The sequence below is a fragment of the Phoca vitulina genome, unplaced genomic scaffold (assembly GCF_004348235.1).
Source record: "Phoca vitulina isolate PV1807 unplaced genomic scaffold, GSC_HSeal_1.0 scaffold59, whole genome shotgun sequence".
NCBI lineage: Eukaryota > Metazoa > Chordata > Mammalia > Carnivora > Phocidae > Phoca > Phoca vitulina.
Window position 1 is genome coordinate 1,252,947 of NW_022589762.1, and position 22,567 is coordinate 1,275,513.

At 45.2% G+C, this 22,567-nt stretch overlaps 1 protein-coding gene across 10 annotated transcripts in view; it reads right to left on the minus strand.

Moving 5' to 3' along the window:
* Positions 1-22,567, minus strand: part of CACNA1C (calcium voltage-gated channel subunit alpha1 C) — a 665,215-nt gene that overhangs the window by 146,060 nt on the left and 496,588 nt on the right. For all 10 annotated transcript variants that reach the window (XM_032390971.1, XM_032390977.1, XM_032390968.1 and 7 more), the window contains exons 10-12: positions 16,577-16,667; positions 8,974-9,000; positions 460-620 (exon numbers count right to left, since the gene is read on the minus strand). In XM_032390971.1, the coding sequence (XP_032246862.1) occupies positions 460-620; positions 8,974-9,000; positions 16,577-16,667 (279 nt within the window). The remainder of the gene's footprint in view (positions 1-459; positions 621-8,973; positions 9,001-16,576; positions 16,668-22,567) is intronic.

Below are 22,567 nucleotides of genomic sequence, written 5' to 3' on the forward strand. Positions count from 1 at the left end.
TAACTGCCCATGGAGGACAGCTCCTCGTGCTCAGGCCATGACTGTCCTCTTTCCTGGCTTTTTGCTCACCTCATCCACACATGTTCTGGCATGCCCACCTGCAGGCTACAGTAAGGCCTGAGGTATTGAAAACCCATTCTGGGAAGTTGGCAGCCAAGAGTCTGAGATAGCCAAACAAGGGGCAGCATAGGACCCAATAGCGACTGTTGGGGCAGGCAGACTGTGTGGGCCCAGCCAGGTGAATCACATCTCTTTATAATGAGGTGGTGCATTTTACTATGGGACCTGCAAGCTCGTCAGCCCTTGGCATCCCCAGCATGGCATCTGCCAAGAGCCAGGGACACTTTCCCTGCCAGGGTGGCTTTCTCGTCAACCTTGTGCCTGTGACTATTCCCTTCCTGGGATTCAGGGCCGAGTTGGCAAGAGTACAGAAGGATAGCGCCGGGGGCTTCCTCTCACCTTGCACCTCCGTGAGCCAGTGGGGCTGGTTGTAGTGTTCCGAGGCGATGGTGAGCGTGTTGAGGAACACCAGGAAGATCACAAGCCAGTAGAAGACATTAGACTTGACTGCGGCACGACACTTTCTTCTGCAGAACCGGTTCCACCGGCGCCAGTAGCGGCTGGAAAAGGAGCAAGGAGAGAAGGAAGGGGGCAGGGCGGAGGGGGCTGTGAAATCTGAAAGACACCATCATGGTTTCCTTTCTCCCCTCAGTGGACTTGGCCTCAGCAGAGCAGTGCAATGTGGTGGCGAGGAGATAAGCTTCCCGTCAAGTTAACCGGGCTCTGCCACTTACTTGTGTGTGTGGCCCTGACCCTTCTCAGCTTGGGTTCTCTCATTTGTAAAATAGGAATAGGGTCAAGCTCACAGGGTTGTTGTGGGGATTGATAAAATACCATATAATGCATCTGGTATAAATACATATTTTTAATTTATAATAATGACATTATTCAAAATTGTATTGCACAACGTAAGAGTATTATTAGTAGTGATGATAGTAGTAGGACTAGTAATGGTTACCATTAATGAAACCTTATTCATGTCTGTTACCGTACTAGACACTTCTCATGCCTTCTCTTTAATTTAACCCTGCAAAGCAGGCATTACCCTGATATTCAGGAGGAGAAAACTAAGCCACAGAGGTTGAGTACCTTGACTGATATTACACAGTGGCAGAGCCAGACTTGGTTTTCCCCCCAGGCCAGATGCTGCCTCATCTGTAAAGTGTTATAGGTGAATCTGGATCAGAGGTTCTTTGCTTTTATGGGGTTATGGAACATTTTGAGAATCTCATGAATGTTTAGATACTTTGTTCAGAAAAAAACACGCATACCCACACATACACACATCTCTATATACAAGTTCATGCAGCACATGGCCTCCTGAAACCTCGGCCGTGGTCCATATAATGTTCTTTTGGTCTCTTGTTGAGGGACTTATGTCAATGACTCTCAAACCCGGCTGTACATAAAATTACCTGGGGAAGCTTAAAAAAAAAACCATCAACCCTCACCAGTACCCAGACTCCAACTCCAAACCAACTAAATCTGATTCTCTGGGGGTTGGGTAGTTTTTAAAGCTCCCCAGGTGGTTCTAATCTATAACCATGGTTGAGAACCATTAAGCTAGATGATGCCAATTTTTAAATTCTATGGTGGAGGAGTTTACAGCTTCCAGTAGAAAACCAAACAACCAACAAAACAATTTCTAGATCAGGGGAAGTATGAGAAATGCTCTTTTGGGCATCTGGGCTGGAGATGATGAAGGCAGTAGCTTTATTAATGGAAAAGAGGACACTGAGTTGACAGTGTTATTTTGAGACAGAATCAATAGGACTTTGAGCCTGACTGGATGCACAGGGTAAGAGAGAAAGGTATGGAAGGGACAGCCAAAATTTCTAGCTGGAGTGATTTGGAAGAATGGCACCTCTAACTGTTATAGGTACAGACAAGGAGAAGCAGTGCTCTGGGCAGGGAGGTTGCTACGAGGAGAAAGGTGGGGCGCTCAGCTCAGGAAATAGGTTTGAGGTGCTTACAGGTCATGTGTGTAGAGAGGCCCAGCAGGGAACTGGAAGGCAGCGCCCCTGTTCGGGTAATAAAGAAGGCAGCGGGAGGAGCAAAACAGCATCTCAGAGCAACGGTCCATGAATATCTGTATTCAGGTTTGTATTCTAGGTTTGCAGAAATGCAGACCCCTGCTGCGATGGATCCTTCCACCCACCCCCAAAACGGCCTTTTGAGATAGCTTCACTTCATCTGTGTTTTCACTCTGTATTTTCTACCTACTATCTGTGGAAAATCTTGTTACCAAACTTTTGTTAGCATCTATTATGAGATTAGAAACGTGAGAAGTACATCTAAGGAGAGAACTTTTTCCTCAGAATGGCAGGGAGAATTTAGTTTTTGGCCTGCAGAACAGGGAGGGAAGAAAGAATTAATCAAATAGTGTTCTGATCTGATCCTAGCTCTTTGTGGGTGCTTGAATGCCATCTCCAGTGAGCGCTATCCCTTTGTTGGGGACACTTATCTGCCACTTGAGGCTAATTCACTACATAGAGAAGAAGTGCATCAGGGTCAGAAAATTAAGGTTTCCAAATGCTAGGGAAGCTTACCTTCCCCGACATACCACCTTGGGTAAGAGTGAGGATGGAGGAGGGTGAAGAGAGGGACAAAGGATGGGATAAGGGGTCTTAGTTGGTCCTCAGGCTCCTCTGCAGTTTGCCAGCTCTTGGTACTGAGGAGTCTTATCTCAACAGGGCAGGACATTGCTTCTTTCCTGTCATTGTGGTTATTAATACTATAGAGAAATTTGGTACGGCTATTTTTTTCCTGAAAAATGAATTTTTTAGGACAAACTCATATCTGACCTTAAATAGCTTACATTGTAGTTTCAACGGTGTTTTAAATAGATACAATCTTTTGTTAGAGAAATCACGGATAATTGTTACTCAGAGTCCAAAGGAATGAAGTTTGCGTTCCTTTACAGTATGTAGAAATGGACTCAGAGTCAGTTTAATACTGAGAACTTGATTAAGCTCCTCTTTTCCCAAGTTTGGGATGTGGGGTGCCACATGGTCAGGCCTGTCCCATGGGTCTAGGACTGCCTGACCCCCTGAAGGAGTGGCTGTCAGAGGCAGGGTGGTAGCTGTCAAATGTGCTGTTCCTCTGCACAGCCATTCAGGGGAGTCACATGGATTTAGGCTGGGGTGGGGGTGGGGGTAATTACTATCCAGAGAAAGTATTTAAAGATAATTATACACCTCCCACTCTTCAAAATATAGCTTTGCTTGACAACCGGTTTCCTGGCAACGCTTCCTACGGTATAATAAATGTAATGATTTATTAGAATGTGTAAATTTATTTGTGTGTTTACATATGCATGGAGGATATAGAAATTAAATGATAAAATAGGGAGGAGAAATTTGCCTGCTATTCATGTTCTCTTCATACTAACTAGAAAAGTCATTTACTCTAGAAATAGAAGTTCCCATATGTAGACATAGGACAGAAGGGCGGATATGAAATGTGCCTAATCTACTTCTTCAAAATTCTATATTGTTGCAGTCCCATGGGAAATTTCTGCTCAACTTACCCTGGGATCCACCTTACCTCTTCTTAAGTCTGGGCTTTGCTCTTGCCTTTCCACCTACGTGGACTGTCCCCAAACTGTCAGGACCTCCCCTTTCTATGTCCTGCCCACTCTTTTTTTTTTTTTTAAGATTTTATTTATTTATTTGACAGAGAGAGACACAGTGAGAGGGAACACAAGCAGGGGGAGTGGGAGAGGGAGAAGCAGGCTTCGTGCTGAGCAAGGAGCCCGATGCGGGCCTCCATCCCAGGACCCTGGGATCATGACCCGAGCCGAAGGCAGACGCTTAACGACTGAGCCACCTAGGTGCCCATGTCCCGCCCATTCTTGAGGGCTCATCTCAAGTCCCAGCTTCTCCATGGGGAACTTTTCTAGTCTCCCCAGGCTCAGAATTCCTGTCACACTTAGGTCTGCATTATTCATTTTAGGTATACATTAAAGAAATATTTATTAAATACCTATCCTGGGATAGGTACTAGATATTCATCAGTTAACGTGATAGTCTTTTTCTGCATAAAACTCATGTGGGCAATAAAGACACTTAAGCAAGCAATCAAAGAGTGTGCTTAGCACTATGGCAGGCTTCGCAGAAGTGCCGCAGGAGCGCACCAAAGGACCTCCGAGCCCGTGGTGGAGGAGCCAGCAAAGGTTACTCAGAGGAAATGGGAACAGAGGAAATGGCTTCCCATTTCCCCATATTGTTGGTCATCTTTTACTGTATGGTTCTTGCCTCTCCAGTGAGATCATAAGACCCTCGAGGGAAAGGGACTGTGTCTTGTACTTTGCTATAGGTCCACAGTACTTAGTGCAGTCCATCTTACATAGTAGGGACACTTGACTGACAGCTTGGTAGAACAGCAGAGACAACTCTGCAGATTTACTAACTTCTTGCTGAAGACAAGGCTTGAGAGCCCTGGAGCTCTTGTGACCCAGGGATGAAGGTGGGGGTGAGGGAGGGGCAATGCTACTAAAAAAGTTTGCTTGGCACATAATTTTTGGATAGGCATCTAGAAGAGTAGACAACATCAAAATGGTGGACACTTCAGGCTCTTTCTAGTGGCCAGAATAAGTTCCTATCTTTTCTTTAACTGAGAATGAGCAACACAGGAAATGATTAAATTTAATTCTTTTATACCATACCTAAGTAACTTAGAATGGACTATCAGAGAGTAGACAGATTTGGATATTTGCCTTGTCCCAGCTGCTCATTCCACCGAAGATGGGGCAAGAAAGTCCTCCCAAATTTTAGAACCCCATGGGATTCACTTCAGAACTCCATAAAGTTAAGATCTGGAAACTTTGACGGATTATCTGATTAATCCCTGCAAGTTGCACAAAACTTTCTACATCATTTGTTCCTTAACTGTTTAAATCCTATTCTGAACAGTTAGCCCCAAATGTTGCAAAATTCCTTATTGTGACTAATTCCTCCAAGTGGAGACTTGGCTTACCAAAGGAATACCCTAATATTGGCCTAATATTATGTCAATTAATTTGCTGAATTTCCCCTAAAGTCTCTCTTCTAGTATTTCTTTTAAGTAAACTGTGATTTTGCATCATTGAGTATTGCAAATATAATAGGCTGGTTGGAAACTCAAATTGTCTTATTTGTCATTGTTAAACTGAGAAAATGATCAGGATACTTTAATTTTTTTTTAAACTCAAATTTTAGAATCATTTTTAGAGTACAGCAGTCTCTTCTCTGCTTACAAGGTTATTTCTGAGTTGCAAAATTTCTCTCTCCATTTTCCCTCTATACTACGCTTTTCAGTCATGCCTGCCACAACCAAACAGGCAGGAAGTATGAGGAGACATTCTTCTCACATCTGTAGTGGAAACCTTTGCAGCAGACAGAAATGGCTCTGGGTCTACTTTGATAATTTTTTTAAAGATTTTATTTATTTATTTGACAGAGAGAAACACAGCGAGAGAGGGAACACAAGCAGGGGGAGTGGGAGAGGGAGAAGCAGGCCTCCCATTGAGCAGTGAGCCGGATGTGGGGCTCAATCCCAGGACCCTGGGATCATGACCTGAGCTGAAGGCAGACGCTTAACGACTGAGCCACCCAGGCGCCCCTACTTTTTTTTATGGCATTTTCAATCCATTGCCAGCCTTTGATATTCCTTAAATACACACCATCAGTGGGCTGTAGCATCTAGACTAGAGGGCCCCCGTTTGCTATCTGCTCAGACCTTTTAGGGGCCACACGGTCTGGTGCAGTAACTACTAGCCACATGTGGCTCTTGAGCACTTGAAATTGGCCAGTCCAAACTGAGACACATAGTAAGGGTAAAATACACCGGATTTCAAAGACTTAGTACAAAAAAAAAAATGAATGTAAAATGTCTCATTAGTAATTCTTATATTAATTACATGTTGCAATGATAATGTTTTAGATACACTGGGTTAAATGAATTATATTAAGATTAATTTCACCTATTTCTCTTTACTTTTTAATGTGGCTACTAGAAAAATTTAAAAAGTCTTAATGTGGCTCATATTATATTTCTATTCAAAAGCACTGCTGTAGAACTATGGGCCCATGCCTAAGATATAATAGTTGAGCAGAAACAGGGTTTAGTATTCCTGGACAGAACCTTTCACTAGGCTAGCATGGTGGTTAGTTAATACCCTGTATTAGGTATGGGTTCTGACTCGGCCAGATGTGAACATGTGACCCTTGGCCTCTCTCAGCCTCAGTATCTTCATCTGAAAATGGGTTGAATGATAGTGCCAAACTACTGCTAGTACACATTTTGGGAATACAGTTTTCTCTCTGTACATTTTGGGAATACAGTTTTCTCTCTGTATTTCTGTTGTATCTTGAATAGTAGCAGCAGAGGGAGAAACCCTTCTCAGAGATCCTATGGCTGGAATACAGGAGGTTAGGTAGACAGCAGGTTGAGCTGAGTCTCAAAGCTTAGCAAAGAGTCCCAAGGTTTAGGGGGGGCACTGTTCCTCTCCTTTGTTACAAGTATGGGTTGTACCATAGGTCACTGGATAGAAAAATGTTCCCAGAATCTCCTGGGCAATCTCTTACGAGACAGAGTGCATACAAAGATGTCATTTCTCTTTCAATCCTTCAGATTATGTTCATTCATTTGTTCACTCATTCATTTGTTCATTTATGATTCATTCATTTGCATGCAATGAGAATGATATTTTGGAAATATTTTCAAATGGATTTTTATATCCCTTTACTCTTACTGTGTGGGGGATTTAAAACTGCCAGGAACACAAAGTGCTTTCTCAGCTTTGGCTGTCAAATCAGACATTTTATTTGAGTCTGTGTAAGCCTATTGTCTTACTGAGGCAAGACCACTCATTCATTCATTCATTCATTCATTCAGCAAGTCCCCTTTATATCTTGATATAATTCAGTCCCCATTATGTATTAGCCACTTCCCCAGACACTGGAGATAAAGCAGTAAAATCCAAACACTATCAAGAGAGAAAGGATTTTTTGTATTTCTGTAACTCTCTTTCATGTAATAAGGGCTAGGCCTGGTAGACTTGACCCTAGATTTTTTAATGTAAAGGAGGTCTTGGCTTGAGAGAAAGAGGAATGGGAGAAAGGTCTACATTTTCCAATTCCAGTGAATTATGGGAGAAAGAAGATATCAGAAATAGAGGTGAAAGTCAGATACCAGAGTCCTCACTTAATTCTCAGCCCTGGGTGCCAAGTCTCAAGAGATTGCAGAGGGTTGCTTTAGAAACACCCAGATAGTCATTGGGAGGCCCAGGTATGCTGAAGCTAGTGGATAGCCTCCACTGGGTGTAGTATGTGGGGGTGTCTGCAGGCCCCTGGGAGAATGTCAGCCTTTGGCTCAGAGCTTTATTCAGTCTGGTGCAGACAGCAGCAGGTGGCAGAGAGGTAGGTGAGCCTGGGGTCCCCAGAGCTTGTTCATGGAGTGTGAAGGACCTGGAAGTGTCCATGCACTCAGATGAGGTATGGAGGTGCTGAAGTCAGTGACTGACAGAGCTTGGGGGTCAGAAAGCAGAGGTGGAGATTTCAAGATCAAATGTAAATATGGGGGGGCATGGACTCCAGCAAGTGGATGTCCAAACCAGATGGGCTGCTGCACCCCAGTAAGGACCTGAAAGTTCAGAGAGAAGCCCAGACTAGCCATCAAACAGTGGAGATAGGCAGAGGACTCAGAGGGATTCCAGGAGCAGCCTTCACCAAGCCCTGTTTACTTCCCAGGATCTTGAAGTTCCCTGCCCCCATGCATCCAGATTCCATCCTGGAGAAAAGCTGGGGAAGTGGAAATATGAGAGACTGAACATTTTACCTTCGGGGACTATTTAAAGCATAGCATTGGGTTCCATTTACCCAGCTGGACTAAAATTCAGTGTTATTTATGCTCTTGCTACACGGTGGGTGAGGCTAGGGAAGCAAGATTAGATCAATTACAAAACATAAACAACCAATATTTTTGGCATGTACAAGCTTTGTGGGGGAAAATTCACATCTCCACTCCACAAATCCATTCATTCATCCATTCAACATATATGTATGGACAGCCTACCCCTGGGCAGGCTCTTAGCTAGGTTCTCTAGAAAGAATACGTCTGAGGCATGCAGAGCCTACTGAAGGAGACAGGCCTGTGAGCCAATAATTGGAATGTAGTATGCTAAGTGCTGTGACAGAGGTATGAGCACAGCACTATGGGAGTGGAAGGAGGTGAGTAACTTCCCTGGAAGAGTTTGCAGAAGATGTAGATGCAGTAACATCTGAGGTTCTTAACAAAAACCTGAATTCTCCAGATGAAGACTTGTGGACACAGTGATTCAGGGAGAAGAAAGGCTGCATGGAAAGGCCTTGATGTCTGAGAGGACAGGGAACATTCTGGTGACTGCAAGAAGTTCCATGTGGTTGGAACAAAGAGTGTGTGCAGGGGAGTGCAGGAGGTGAGGCTGGAAAGGTAGACACGGGACTGAAGACCAGGGGTCCTGTGGAAGGTTCTGAAGCAGAGCAGTGTCGTGATCCTATGTGTTTTCCATAATCCTTAAAGTTCATTTCTTACTGTGTTCCATAAAGATGAAGTAGGCAAGAATAGTAGCAAGTGTCCACATTATATTTATTTTAACTGAACTTCATCTTATAAAGAAGGGAGACACATTAGGTCTCCCAACCTCCTAGGGATGGTACTTGCCAAAAAAGACTGGCAAAGAAAATTCAACAAATATCGACCCCTGAATTATATGCGGGATCTGATCTAAAAGTCTTTTCTTGATAGCCACACAAAAGAGAGGCATTTACCCCTTAGAAAAACACCCTCACTGTACCCCCCCCAACCTGGTAGGTATTACCTTGGGCTACCCAAAAGTGTAGCCGGGGACAGAGCTGGTGTGCGGTAGGAAAGAAGAGCATGCATTTCACTCACCTGAACTTTGATTTGGAAATCCGGTGGCTGAAAGAGAAAAAGCAGATGTTACCAAGGGACACATATGCATATTCTTCCATTTAAAAGATGTTCAGCAGTCCCAGAGAAGTTTGATGGCCCTGGGTGACTAGAAATGGGTGCTGGATGGATGTGAGGAGTGAAGCAGAATGACTCCGGAGAGAGAGAGAACCCTACTTGTCAGCATCTCTTGGTGTGTTTATGTATATGAATGTGGAAACTGAGGGCTGGCCCAGCTGACATATCTACAAATCTAGTATTTTCTAAGTGGAACCAATAGTCCCTGGAGAGGGCAGGTGCTGTGTGGCACACAGCATCTGCCCAGCAGGTCCAGCCAAGTCAGGTTAGGCCATGTGTTGGGAATGCAGCACCTTGATGAGAGCCATGCAGGGGAGGAAGGCCTCTCTGCAGATGTGAAGGTCTCACCAGCTGGAAACCACAGGCAGGAGCATGTCATTGCAGACCCCACTGCTGTCCCAACAGGAGCTTGGCAATGCTGGGGTATGAAGGGAAGATAAGCAAAACAAGCCAGCTGGGAACTGAGAAGCCACTATAGTCCTGGCCTGAGGGCTGCAACTGGGCCTGAAGGAACAGCCATTGGTCCTGACAGAAACCCAGGATGCTGACAGTCACATGAAGCCTTGAAGACGTGGGGGATTTCTGGGCAAAACACAGGGCAGGTGTGACTCGAAGGGTTGTGGTATGGGGAAGGAGGCCCACAGAAAGGTGGACCCTTCAGGGAGGCCCTGAGGCTACTGAGTTCATGTTGGAGAGTGCAGGGAAAACTAGGAGGAGAAAGGCTGGGAGCCAGAAGGGAGGAGAGAGAGAGAGAGGAGAGGGAGGGAGGAGGGAGCGAGAGAAAGGGAGAGAGAGAGAGAGAGAGAGAGAGAGAGAGGGAGAGAGGGAGGAAGGGAGGGCGGGAGGAATGTAAGCCCTTGAGACAAAACAGGTGAAGGCAATGTGTCAGAAAAGGCTTTGGTGTTCAGGAAGTGAACCAGAGGATTGCAGGTGGAGCAACCATGCTCAGATGGACACGTAGATGGATGGATGCAGAACGCAGGTTAGAGACGAAGAAAGTGATAGAACACTGGTAGGGAGACAAAGACAGATGCAGACAGAAAACAGGAGCAAGGAGTTCAGGAGGCGACCGCTGCAAGTCTGTGTTGTCCCAGCTCAGCACAAAGTGAGCTCTGTCACATAGCAAGAAAACAACCTCTCTTGTTATTTTTTATTAAAAAAAAATTAAACCAGAAGATGTGACAGGTGGCAAAGCCATTGTGCATGAGATAATTATATCTCTGGGGCACTGAGAATCCTAGCCAAGTGCCTTTACTGCTCTGAACCGTTAGCTAATAACCTTTTCCCACCCCCAAGGCTGCTTGCTAGGGCTGGAGTGTTTAATCACATGTTAACAAAGTGTGTGGGAGGGGGACCAGGAGCCAAGGGCAGCATTTTTATTTAGAGCCACAGTTTAATGGGGGAAACAAATGTTTTCCAGCTGCTAATTGGGTGATGGAGAATCGAGGTCTCCTCTTCCCCAGCAGGGCCATGCTGAGCTTGGGGACCTTCAGGGTCTTCACTAGGCTTACTTTTGGACAGTTGCCTCTCTGCTGTTAGGCATAAGCCAAAGTGGATGACCGTGGCCTTTAGTCTCATGACTCTGTCTACAGAGCCTGGCCTGGCCCCAGGCCTTCTCTTAGAAATGTCTCAGTGATCCTCTCAGGGGTGTCCTTCAATGCAGACCATGTGCTCTTTCCTTTAAGGCTCTCTCAGTCCAAGGGGGTCATAAGCAAAAGTGGGTTCTTAAAACCCAAAATCATATCTCCCAGGGAAATGACTCTGGGATGTGGGCACAGAGGGGGATCAGAGCTGAGGTGACTTTTTGAAATGACATCCTAGTCCTAGTTCCAGCATGGTCATGAGCTATGAGCCCTTCCTTGGCATTTTGGCACATTCTGAAGAGGAGGAAATGGAGCAGAACTTTCTTTTCCACTTAGTTACAAGTCCTGATGTATAACCCTTGACACCACACTTGAAGACTGATTTTTTGTTGTTGTTGCTCATCTCAGGGGATTCTAAGCATAATTTTAGGCTCACTGGGTCAGTTCATCCCCTTTTAAGTACCACATTACTTAAGCGCCCCTACTTAAGAGAGAGGAGGGTATTGCTCAAGTGGCAAGTGTCTAGAGACAAAGGAAAACCCTAACTCTTAGAGAGCTGAGGTTAGAACTCTGTAAAGCCCAAGGGTTTTGATTCCTCCATACTGCCTTATATAGCAAGGAGTCAACTGTAGAATCCCATTTCATGAAAACAGAGGACCCAGTTGCTCAGCGGCCTCACCTCTTGGGAAGTAAGTATTGGCTCAAGGTTTGGAAAGCTGGTCTGTCTCACTTTGTGAGTAAGCAAACTGGGGAGTCTATGGCAGCCTGGTGTCATGGCCCCCACTCCACACCCTGGGTTGGCTGATGTGTGGCAAATGCTTCCTCCTACTGGTTTTTAAACCACTTCAGATTCCTCAGCACAGTAGAGGCTCTAGTTCCTCCAAATCCCAATGGGGGACGCACAACTTGGTCAGAAGTCTTCTTGGCTTTTTCTATCATTATTGTCCTAGTGAGGTACAATTCCCACCTCATGTTTTAAATGATTTCCTGAAGAAGAGCTAGGAGGTGGACAAAGTAACTGACACTCAAGACCATCAGAGCAATTCTACTGGGTTGGACCAGAAGTAGCTTCAACCCAAGATACTTTCTCTGCCCAGGCCTCCAAGACAAACCTTCTAGGGAACCATGATTTTTTTTGTTGATATTAAGGTTCAAAATTAGAGACGAACCCCAAACTCCTTTCCTTTTGCTTAACTACTTACTTCTTGGGGGTCTATTTATATTTCAGCCTTTCTCACCTTCTTAGAGTAACGAACACAGTATGTTTACTACCTGTGGTATGAAATAGTATCTCCCTGAATTGTCCCAATTTGCCTTTAACGTAAGTCAGATGGCACTGCAGTCACCATCCAGGCTCACACACATCTGACTCAACTTCCTTGACGCCACAACTTCAACACTGTCCACAGCTGTTATTCCTAGAAGGGTAATGGACCTTGTCATCACAGAGCACTGCTTCAACAACTGGGTGCTGAACTCAGTAGCTCCACATTCTGGCCAGATTCTCCTTCTCTATTCATCCTCCTGCTCTTGCTCCGAACCCAATCTTTGCCCTCACTGGGTCTTCCCCATCATTCACCCCCTTCCAGGGCTCCCAGGCTAATGCCAGGCTTAACTTCCAGTTCCCAGCTTGGCACTAGCATCACATCAATGTTGCCCTCAACACACGGCCTGGGACTTGTACTTTGCCTGCCTCGCTACACCGCCACCCTGGTTCACACGGCTGTTTTTAGTGCTTCTGGGCCATGCAGGCTGCCAAAAAAATCTGTTGAATCGTTTTGCAAGGCTGCCTTCACATTTACGATGTCAGGCTCCACGTGGCTTCAGCACTGCTCGGTGATCTTTTAGTGACCTCTTGGTGACTCACTAGCTTGAATCTTCTGTACTGTTCTTCAGGTTCCTAGGACACCTAACCCCCACTTTCTGTGACTAGATGACAGATAATTTGGTTTGACTCCTATCATTGACTCTCTGTATCAGAGCCTATTTCTGATTCCACATTCTTTATAAAACTATAGAGTTTGAGAGCTTGGATGGGATCCTTAGATGTCACCTGGAACTATGGTTTGCAATTTATCGGGTTGTAGAATGTTTTATTCATATGAAATCTTACATGGAAGCCCAAATGAACAAGAGTTGAAAGTGGCTCCCAGGAGTTCTGGGCCTCTGCTAGGAGTCCCCGAGCCAACAATCAAGCCAACTCCTTCATGTCCCAGAGGGCAAGACCAAGACTCAGAGGGGAAGTGCTTTGGTTGAGGTCAAAGCAACAATGGCTTTTTGGTGGCTGACTGGGACTTGATCCAGGACTCCTGATGCCAGGTCTCTTTTTCTATCTTCCAATTAGTCCCAGAAGTAAGGAACTTCTTCTTCCTGTGTAAATCTAGCATCTCCAACTGTGTCTCTGAAGTCAACTTTCTCCTCTTTTTAGGCAATGTCTTGCTATAATCACTCATTTCCATCCCAGCATCTGTAGACCCTCCATTTTCATTGGTCGCTTCTTTGCCGCAAAGACTGCCCCAGTGTTTTACTATGGTGAAAAACGAGTTCTCACTTGGCCATTGCTGCCTCCCTTTCTACCATCTTATTTTCTCCTCTCCCTTCCATGGCCTCACTTCTGGAGCGAGTGCCCTAAGCTGGCTCCTTCCCACCCTTCTCCTTCACTAAGACTCCAGCTCCCGCAAACAAGTCCTGTAGAGTGTGGCTCCAGAACCCACGACCACTTTCTTCATCTCCATGTGTGACTCTAGCCTGAGCCAGCATCATCTCACACCTCACTAACTGCTATCGAGGCTGCTGCCCTGTGTTTCACTGTGTTTCCTAGCAGCCTCACTTCTACCCATTCTTTCCCTGACATCCAAGTGATCCTTCGAGAATGCAAAACTAACCCAATCAACCTCCCTTGTCAGTTCCATGTTCTTGTGACTTCTCACAGTCTTGTGATAAAGACAAAGATCATTAGGGGCCTACCAGGCCATGCCCTTCCTCCAGCCTCCCCTTCCCCAATCCCCCACCAATACGCCCTGGCCTCCCAGTTCTTCCATTCAAGGGCCTTGAAACACACTGTTGCCTTTGACTGGAACATTCTTCCTTACTCTTCACCTCAATAATAATGTATGTTCACTCTTCAGTTCTCAGCTTAAATTTAATTCTTCAAAAAAGTGTTTCCTAACTTGCCAGTCTAACCTGTTATTAACCCTACTACTTAGCTACTTTTCCTTCTTAACACTTATCCCTATTTCTATGACTAATTTACTTGTTTAATATCACTTCCACACCAGATTATAAACTCCAGTTTAATCTCAAACTAATGGTATCAATTTTTTTCTCCTGCTATGCATCACCATCACTGTGCAGCAAGCTGGGCACACTGCTGAATGAATGTACAATAAACAGTGCTCTCTTGAAACTCTTTCTCCCGTGGCCTTCCTGCAAGTGCTGCTGTCTGTTCTCTTAACACCTCTTCATCTGTTTCACTTACTTATTCTTATTCTTCTGTCTGTCAGGTTCCCAAGATTCAGCCCTTGGCCAACCCTCATCCTATAGCCTCATTAATAGTTTTTATACTGATAACCTCAAGTGTGTGGCTCCATTCTTGTTCAGAGCTGAGCCTTGGACCTCCATATCCTGTTGCCTGCATGGTACCTACAGGTCCCTCAGTTGGACCCTTGTTTCAAATTTTACTTCAGCATCCTTACTGTTTTCTGTCTTCAAACTTTGATGGTTCCTTCTTCTTCATCACCTCCCTCTCCCCAACAAAATATCATATTGCAGTTCCTTTTTCTCTCTGCTCCCACCCCCTCAGGGACCATCTTCATCAGCCCTTCTCACTACATATAAATTTTCATCCTGACCTCATCTGACTACACAAGCCTTTTAATTCTTAGCTCTAAGAATGCCAGCCCCTCACTGTCTCCTCCCCATCACACTCGGTTTCAGCCCCCAGCCTGTTCTCACACTGTTTCTCCCACCAGGAATGTTGGCAGTCTTATCCCATGGTTGTCTGAGTGGGGTGGGGCTGGGTAGAAAGATGGGGAAAGACCATAATTTATTAAGTATATATTATAATCCTGGCACTCTGTCCAGGTATTTTATATGCACAGAGTAGAAGCATAAATGTGGATATTCATAAGGATAACAGGGACCATTTCTACAGAGCTCCTCCAGCCTGCCGAATGTGTCCTCAAGGAAATGACAGATACGCTAGAGGTGCCAGCTTCCTTCTCTGGAGGATAATCATGTTCTCCTTCCAACAGATCTCCATGCTCTCCTGAAATGTACTCACAAGTGACTTCCTAGGGCTAGGAACTTCTCTGGTCTCTCCTGGTTTGCAACTTGAGCTATGCCCCAAAGCCTGAGTTGCAGGGTCCTCCACCATCTTCTCTACAACCTTCCTTGGTGTTAAGACCACAGAAAGGCCTGACAGACTTAGAAGGTTCGCTGGGGCCCATTTGCAAAAACTTGAGTGCTTGCTTTGTATGGCAGGAGAAGAGGGAAAGGCTTGGACTGCTGCTTAAAAATGTAATTAGCCCCATATTTTAACAACATTTTTACAATAATTGCTTCCCAATGATGCCGAGAAATCTGCAGTGCAGACTCCCTGGTGCCATTGTCAGAGTGAGTGATGCTGAAAGCCCTGTGTAGCCTGGAAATAGAAATTGCAAGAGCCAGTCTGTTCCTAAGCCTTGTTTTCCCTTCTCCTTTCTCGGAGACCATTCTCAAGGTTGGCATGGCTTGTGTTCAGACTCACCTACGGAGAATCTTTTTAAAGAGGCTGGGGTTTGCTCAGCCTATTGAGTCATTTCAGGGATGAAGGGTGAAATAAGATGCTGATGGAGCAATTTAGAAACTCATTTCATTTGGGACTGGTCCTACTCAGAGCCTTCTGTATGCGGTGCTTTTTAGTGACCGGGGTGAGCTTACAATTCTTACACCACCAAGCCAACAGGAAAAGTAGGCTCCACTTCCAAGAGCAGACCCTGAATGCTCCAGGAGGCCTCATGCCCAAGGTCAGTGTGAATTCCTGACAGAATAGGACTTTAATCTTTGGACTCTGCTGAGATGCTGGTAATAGAATCAGCAGTTTGCTTATTTTTAGCAGTTAAACTTTTTTTTCCCTTCACTTTTTTTTTTTTTTTTTTTGTGAGGGAACATTTCCCAGGGACTACTGGTTTCCATTTTTAAGATCAAAGATGGGTGATTGTGATAGTTCATGAGTGAATTGTTCTTCTGCGCACCTGGCGCAATCTTGGGCCAGTCGGCTCCCCGAAGCCTGGGGCCTGGGGTCTGCCCCAGGGGAAGGGAAGCTGTGGGCATCTAGGCTGGAGCTACTTTTGGACAAGGTGTCTGGCCATGTTGTGAATAAGCACAGGTGAATTTTGTATTAACTCCAGTTTGCACTTCAGGCATCTGAACTAGGTAGGTAACTAGAGTTGCAGAGAAGGACCAACATGTTGATTATCTCCCAGGGTATTTTCTTACCTGTTTGCTCTTCTTCCAGGTCACATTTACCGAAATGGAAAGGGTGGTGGGCAGGACCCAGGGACCCTCACATAGGTGCCTCATGTGACAGGGGGCAAGGGGGCTGGGAAGAAACAGACTTCGGAGCCACTGCCAACCTCCCCTCACTGTCCCCCTAGCCCTGTCCTGTATTTCTCTGATGTAATGGACAGGGGCTCCAAATCCTGAGTCAGACCATCACAGGAGTGAGGAATCAGACTGGCCTTAGTATTAAGACTTCTCCCCCTGCCATGGAGCCATACTCAACACAGGGCCCTCTTTCCCCACACAAGTCACTGCCTGAGTTTTCTGTTCCTCTGACCTCTGCCTCACCCACAATGGGCCAGCCCATTGTGACTTCAGGACACAGCATCCCTGCCCGCATCCTTGGAAAAGCCCGAGTCCCTGGGCTCGCCGTGCCTACTCACGCCAGCCTGGCCCCGCAGTTCTCTCCCTCGATGTCACCTCCAGCCACGTTTTCGGTGTTGACAGACTCGGTCTCGCTTGTGGGCATGCTCACTACAAGAGTCAAAGGGATGCAGAACAAGGCATTGAGGGTGGGGAGGAAAAGGGGAGAGAAGAGCATTAGTTTGCGAAACACCCAGTCCCAAGACTGTGGGCTACTTGGGAGGAGGAGGGCCTGAGCAGCATCTGTTAGTTGGGGGGGGGGGGCAGCAGTGCTGCTGTGAGCAGGTTGGGGCACTGGCACTGCCATGGCCAAGTTTGGGGGTTTCCTTGACTGTCACACCTGCTGCTTGTCTAGGGTGAGTTTAACTAGTGGGACTTACTTCCTGAAAACACTGACCATTGAATCCTTTCCTACCCTCAACTCTGTGCCCTCAGAAAAGCTGTGCAAGCTTTTCCATTTGTATCCACTACGAGCCATAAAAAGAGGAGCTTTCATGAAAATATTTTATTTTGCTTTTTCCCCACCTACCAATTCTAAGGGGGTTCATCCCCAAACTTAGGGTCCAACTTGTTTGTAGGAAGGATGTGTTTGCTGCCTCATGAAGTACTAGATGGATGTGGAAGACTGCCCCCCTAATTGTAGTGGACACTGGGTCCTGAGTCAGTTCCATCTAGGACCGTACCTGAAATAGGTAGCTTGAAATAAATGACTATTACCAGAATCGGGTACTAAGATTCAAACTAGCACTACAGACACCAGGAATGGGGAACATAATCGTGGAATCCACCAATTAAGTTTAAATGTGACTTGAAGATAGACTGAACGTAGACCGGGATATCATTTCCCCTTCTAGCAATCCTGACATTCCGACCCCAGCAGGCTGACTTGGGATGTAAACCATCTAATTCCACTGGTGCCAATCTGTCTGGTCAATCTCCACTCCCTTCCCAAGGCAGCAGTGAGCTGCATTTCCAGAGTGGCAGGAATTTTCTAGCTTGGAACCCGGTGTAGGGGCTTAGAGAAGCCATTATTTTATCATTATTTTTTATTTCAAATAGAAGTTTCACTCAAGAGAATTCTTCCTCCTCACCTTCTCTTACCCTTTTAATATGACGCAAAAATAAGTTTTATTTTTGGCAACCCTTGTTCTTCAGAATGGCCATTACGGCATTGGTCCTGGTTCCGTTCTCCTTGCAGAACAGAACTCCTCATGTGGTGAGAAAATCACTAACTCTCAGGAGCCACACAATCTGCAGTTAGTGAGGGTGTGGCATCAGGTGATGTGACACCTTGTACAAGTCCCCATGCGGCCGCCACAGCCCAGGAAAAGCTTCTACTGGTTATATGGATAATATCTTTGGATGGAGATTTTCCAAGGTTCATTTCTTTTGGATGAAGAAAAGATGGGTGGGTGAGAAGAGACTCATTTCAGGAACATGCAAGATATAACTAGAAAGCCCATGACTTAACATATGTTTGACTGTCATGTACGAGAGACCTCTCTACCCTAGGACTCATTTTTAATACAGTTGGGTAAAAAGAAATCTAGATGCCATTTCAAAGAAGGTTGGCACTGGATGTGACTTTAGATATTACCCAGCTCTAGCTTATTCCCTTCACTTTACAGGACAGGAAAGTGAGGTTTAGGGAAGGGAAGATGCCCAAGTTCACACAGTGTATTTGGGGGTAGGACTTGGTCATGAGTACAAGTGTCATAACCCCCTGCACCATGCTTATCTTGATTGCCCCTCTGTTGACCAGCTCCCTACTCTATACTTTAAGACAAGATGAGGTTCTTATAGCCAGATCAGGCTCTGGAAGCATCATAGGAGCATGGTGAATAGCCAAATAGTGGTGTTGAATTTTATAGCATTTACACACCCTTTGTAGCCTGAGGTCTGAAGGAGCTGGTGTGTGAGGCCAGACCTTAGGGATGGTTTTAGCACTGGGAGCTAGGAAGACAGCACCTTCAGAGCTCACCAGATTCTTTCCTCCATCCACACTAAGGAAGAAGTCATACACTGAAGAGCCTTCAGTCCTTTCAAACCATCTATCTCTGGTCATCTCTGACCTAAGGTTCCTTTCACTCTTCAGGCATCATTGTTTAAAGTTAAAGAGCTCTGGGGGGTGCCTGGGTGGCTCAGTCAGTTAAGCATCCGACTCTTGGTTTTGGCTCAGGTTGTGATCTCAGGGTTGTGGGATCAAGCCCCACATTGGGCTCTGTGCTCAGTGCGGAGTCTGCTTGGAATTCTTTCTCTCCCTCTGCTCCCCCCGCAACTCTCTCTCTCAAATAAATAAATAAATAAATAAATAAAATCTTAAAAAAATAAAGTTAAAGAGCTCTGACTTTGTGACACTTTGCTCCCAGAGAGCCCCTTCTGTGTTAATGGAGTGGTATGATGGTGGTGCTAGGCTTGAAAATACAACCAAATTAGGAGTGGATGGGCTTGGGCTTTAGGAGGAACCATATTATCTCCTAAATCAAGGAACTGCCTGTACCAGTACCAAGTTGGCATTTACGGTGACCTTAATCTTGGCTGGCACTATCCAAAGGAAGTGTTCCATCAAGGAATAGCGGCTGCTGATTGTCATGTCTGCTGACTTTATACATATGAAGAGATGATAGGGCAGTGGCTTTGAGTGGGACAGATTACCATCCCCTTATAGATACACACACACACACACACACAAACACATACACACACATACAAATACACATTCATGACCACTGCATCACAAGCCATCGAGAAAAATACCAGTCCGGTATGTACCAATGCTCATTTACACACATAGAGCGCAGGGGAACATTACCATGGGTTTCTGTGGAGTGACTAAACCAAGCAAACTTCCCTTTCTTCTGATCAAGCAAGCCCGCTGGTGTGCCTCCTTTCACAGACAAGATGGTCATGTCAAGAACCAGGAACAAGACATCAATAGAAAGCATGCAGTCAGCCATGGGCAAAAGAAAGAGACAAGGAACTCAGCTTTTACATAGAACATCCATTTTCATCTTTGAACATAAACTAAGAAAACTGTAAAAAGCAATAAACCAAAACACATAAGAAAACATAACAAAGTAGAACCCAAACCCCAATCACATGAATTAATGACACAAAACAAATGATGGACCCTGAGGAGAAGGAGTTACTCCAGCAGAAGCTTCAGTCTACACTGGTCTATCTAGTTAGTGGCTTTGAGGGAAGAGCTTCCTGGGAGAGGCCACCACTCATCCCTGCTGCCTACAGTCTCCAGTAGGGTAACTGCTAGAATCAAATGATAGCATTGGTGCTCCCCCTTCACTCCTACCCAATGGCCAGGTGACCTGACCTCTTCCCCACCTGTAGTGGATCTACCCCCCCTCCCTCACCACTTATATTCAGATCATGCCACTTGCAGATGAAAAACAGCCCATGGATCTACTTGCCCCTTTGTCCAATTCAACTACTTAGTCCCATCCAGTAAAGAACCACCAAGTGTTTCAGGCCTAATAAGATCCAAAACCTCTATGTATCTGCTTTTAATCAGTTTAAATAGGCGAAGAAGCTTGTCAGTGGATAGTCTTTTCAGGAGTTTGGTATATAAGGGAGAAGAATGTTATAAGCTTCTTTTGGCTCTGGGCTATAGTTGAAGAAGAGGGTGCTAGGGAGTTTGTAAAGACACTGATTACCACAAATGGAAGAGGGGGAGCTCTGTATTCTGCAATAGACTTTGAGTTCTGGATGTCAAATGCTTTATCTAATTCCAGAGAAAGAGAATTTTCCCACTCTGTTTGACAAAACTAGTATGAACCACAGCTCTGCCAGGCCTCTACGGAGGGTGCTTGGCATGAGTGGTGAGTGAGGCTTAGTCACAACTTATTTTTTTTTTTTTAAAGATTTTTTATTTATTTATTTGACAGAGAGAGACACAGCGAGAGAGGGAACACAAGCAGGGGGAGTGGGAGAAGGAGAAGCAGGCTTCCTGCTGAGCAGGGAGCCCTATGCGGTGCTCGACCCCAGGACCCTGGGACCATGACCTGAGCAGAAGGCAGACGCTTAACGACTGAGCCACCCAGGTGCCCCTAGTCACAACTTATTAATGAGGTGGGAAATCTGCTACCACTCAGGAAAGGAAGCATGTGCCCTGGTGGGGAATGGGTAGGTGATCCCATTAGTTCCAGGAAAGGGCATAAAGGGAAGGTCAATCCAAGTTTTTAGGTGCTTCTTTATTTTATCCACTTCCCCTGGAACTTGGATCACCTTCAACGAGCATCCTTGAATGCTGCTTGTTAGTGAGAATTCTGAAGACTTGTTCATGAAAAAAAGGATCAGTCTTATTTTTAACCTAGGTAAAGGGCCATGTCCCAACCACACATCTTTAAAATACAAAGCTTGGAAAAAAAAAAAAAACAACAAAGCTTGGAATAAGCAGACACTTCTCAAAAATCCCATATGAAAAAAGCACTGAGCGTTAGGAGCTGAAATGAATGGCTTGGTTCCAATTTGCTTTCTAGCAAAAGATATGTCTCAGCTTAGAATGATAACAGTTACTGAAGTAAGCATCTCATAATGAGTGGTCTTTTGTTCGGAGGTGTAAAGGGGTCAACATGAATCTGCCAGTCACCAAGTTTCTGTCTGTTCACATGGTTGTCTGGGGGAACAAGAGCCCTGGCCAGTGATAGAAGGCCCAGAACACTGTGACCTGTTATACAGAAGCATTATTCAGCTTCTGGCCTTGGCATCAGTATTGCCCCATATTTTTTGATTTCAGAAATAACTGCACAATAACTTTAAAAACAATAGAAACAGCTTGATAAAAACATGGTCATTCAGTGTATGACTGAATTTGACCAGGGCTGGTCTTCCAGCTACAGGTGTGGAACGTGATTTGAAGAGCATGTAAATCATCTCCTTTCAGAGTGTGCAGTAATGTCTACTAGATCTGCTCTTTTGGGTAAAGTCATATATCTGAAGATTCCTTGTTGAAATGAAAATCTCTCACCTGGAAGGAGCAGTACATTAACATATTAGTGCCTATTTGTGATAGTTTATCCCAAAAGTCCCTAAGGGAATAAGATGGGTGAAAATGCAGTTTGTGTTCCTATTCCTAAGGGATTAGATGGCAGGATCATAGTTGATTCTTTAAGGGATTTGTTGCCCTAGGGAGATGGACTTGCATTCCATCTTGGAGTCTGAGTGCCCAAACTGTTGAGAGCTGAGAATTATAAATGCTGGATAGTTATTTGGTGGATGAGCTGGAGACTCTGCCTCTTCCTGTGGCCACTCAGATGATGAACTGGCTGGAAATTAAGGCAGAAAGACAGCAAAGAACGCAGGTGCCCGAGGGCACCTCTCCTCTAAAGGCAACCCTCTTGATGTTTGTAAAGTGAAGCTTGATGTGTGCTCGTCTGCAGACTGTGTCATAATAACATGCCCTCTGCGGAATAAATTGTGCTTCTTGAATGATTTAGGAAGGATATTACTGAGAAAGAATGCTAGAGAGGAAGCTAGTTTTCTGACTTTCTAACTTCATTGTTAGGGGGTCCTCTGCCTCAAATCTGGATTTCTGGGCTGTCCTGTTCCTTGACTTCTGCTGAGATGATTCTCAAAGAAAATGAGATTACTCTTCCTGAAAGAGTAATCAACAGCTGCCGTTGCAGGTGGTGGATAACATAAGTACATTTTTAGTAATATCACAACTGCTACAGTGAGTTGTGTTGACTCCATCTTGCCAAAGACTGATTATCTCTTGAATTAATGTCTTCTCTCCCCAAAATATTTTCTCTGGGTGACAACTCTTGCTTGAATGGTGCCTGATAGATTATTTCTACATCTCAGGGGAGGTGCACAGATCTTGTTTCGCAGTAACCAATGCCTCCCCTGACCTGCTTGGAGAACAGTTGTGTGGATACTGGGGGGATTATAATAAGCCATTTCCTACATGTCTGGAAATCATATGAATCCTGCTGGGGGAGGAGCACTAGATCTAAGCCATGGTGAAGATTGGCAGTGCCTGGTACCTGTGGGTTTGC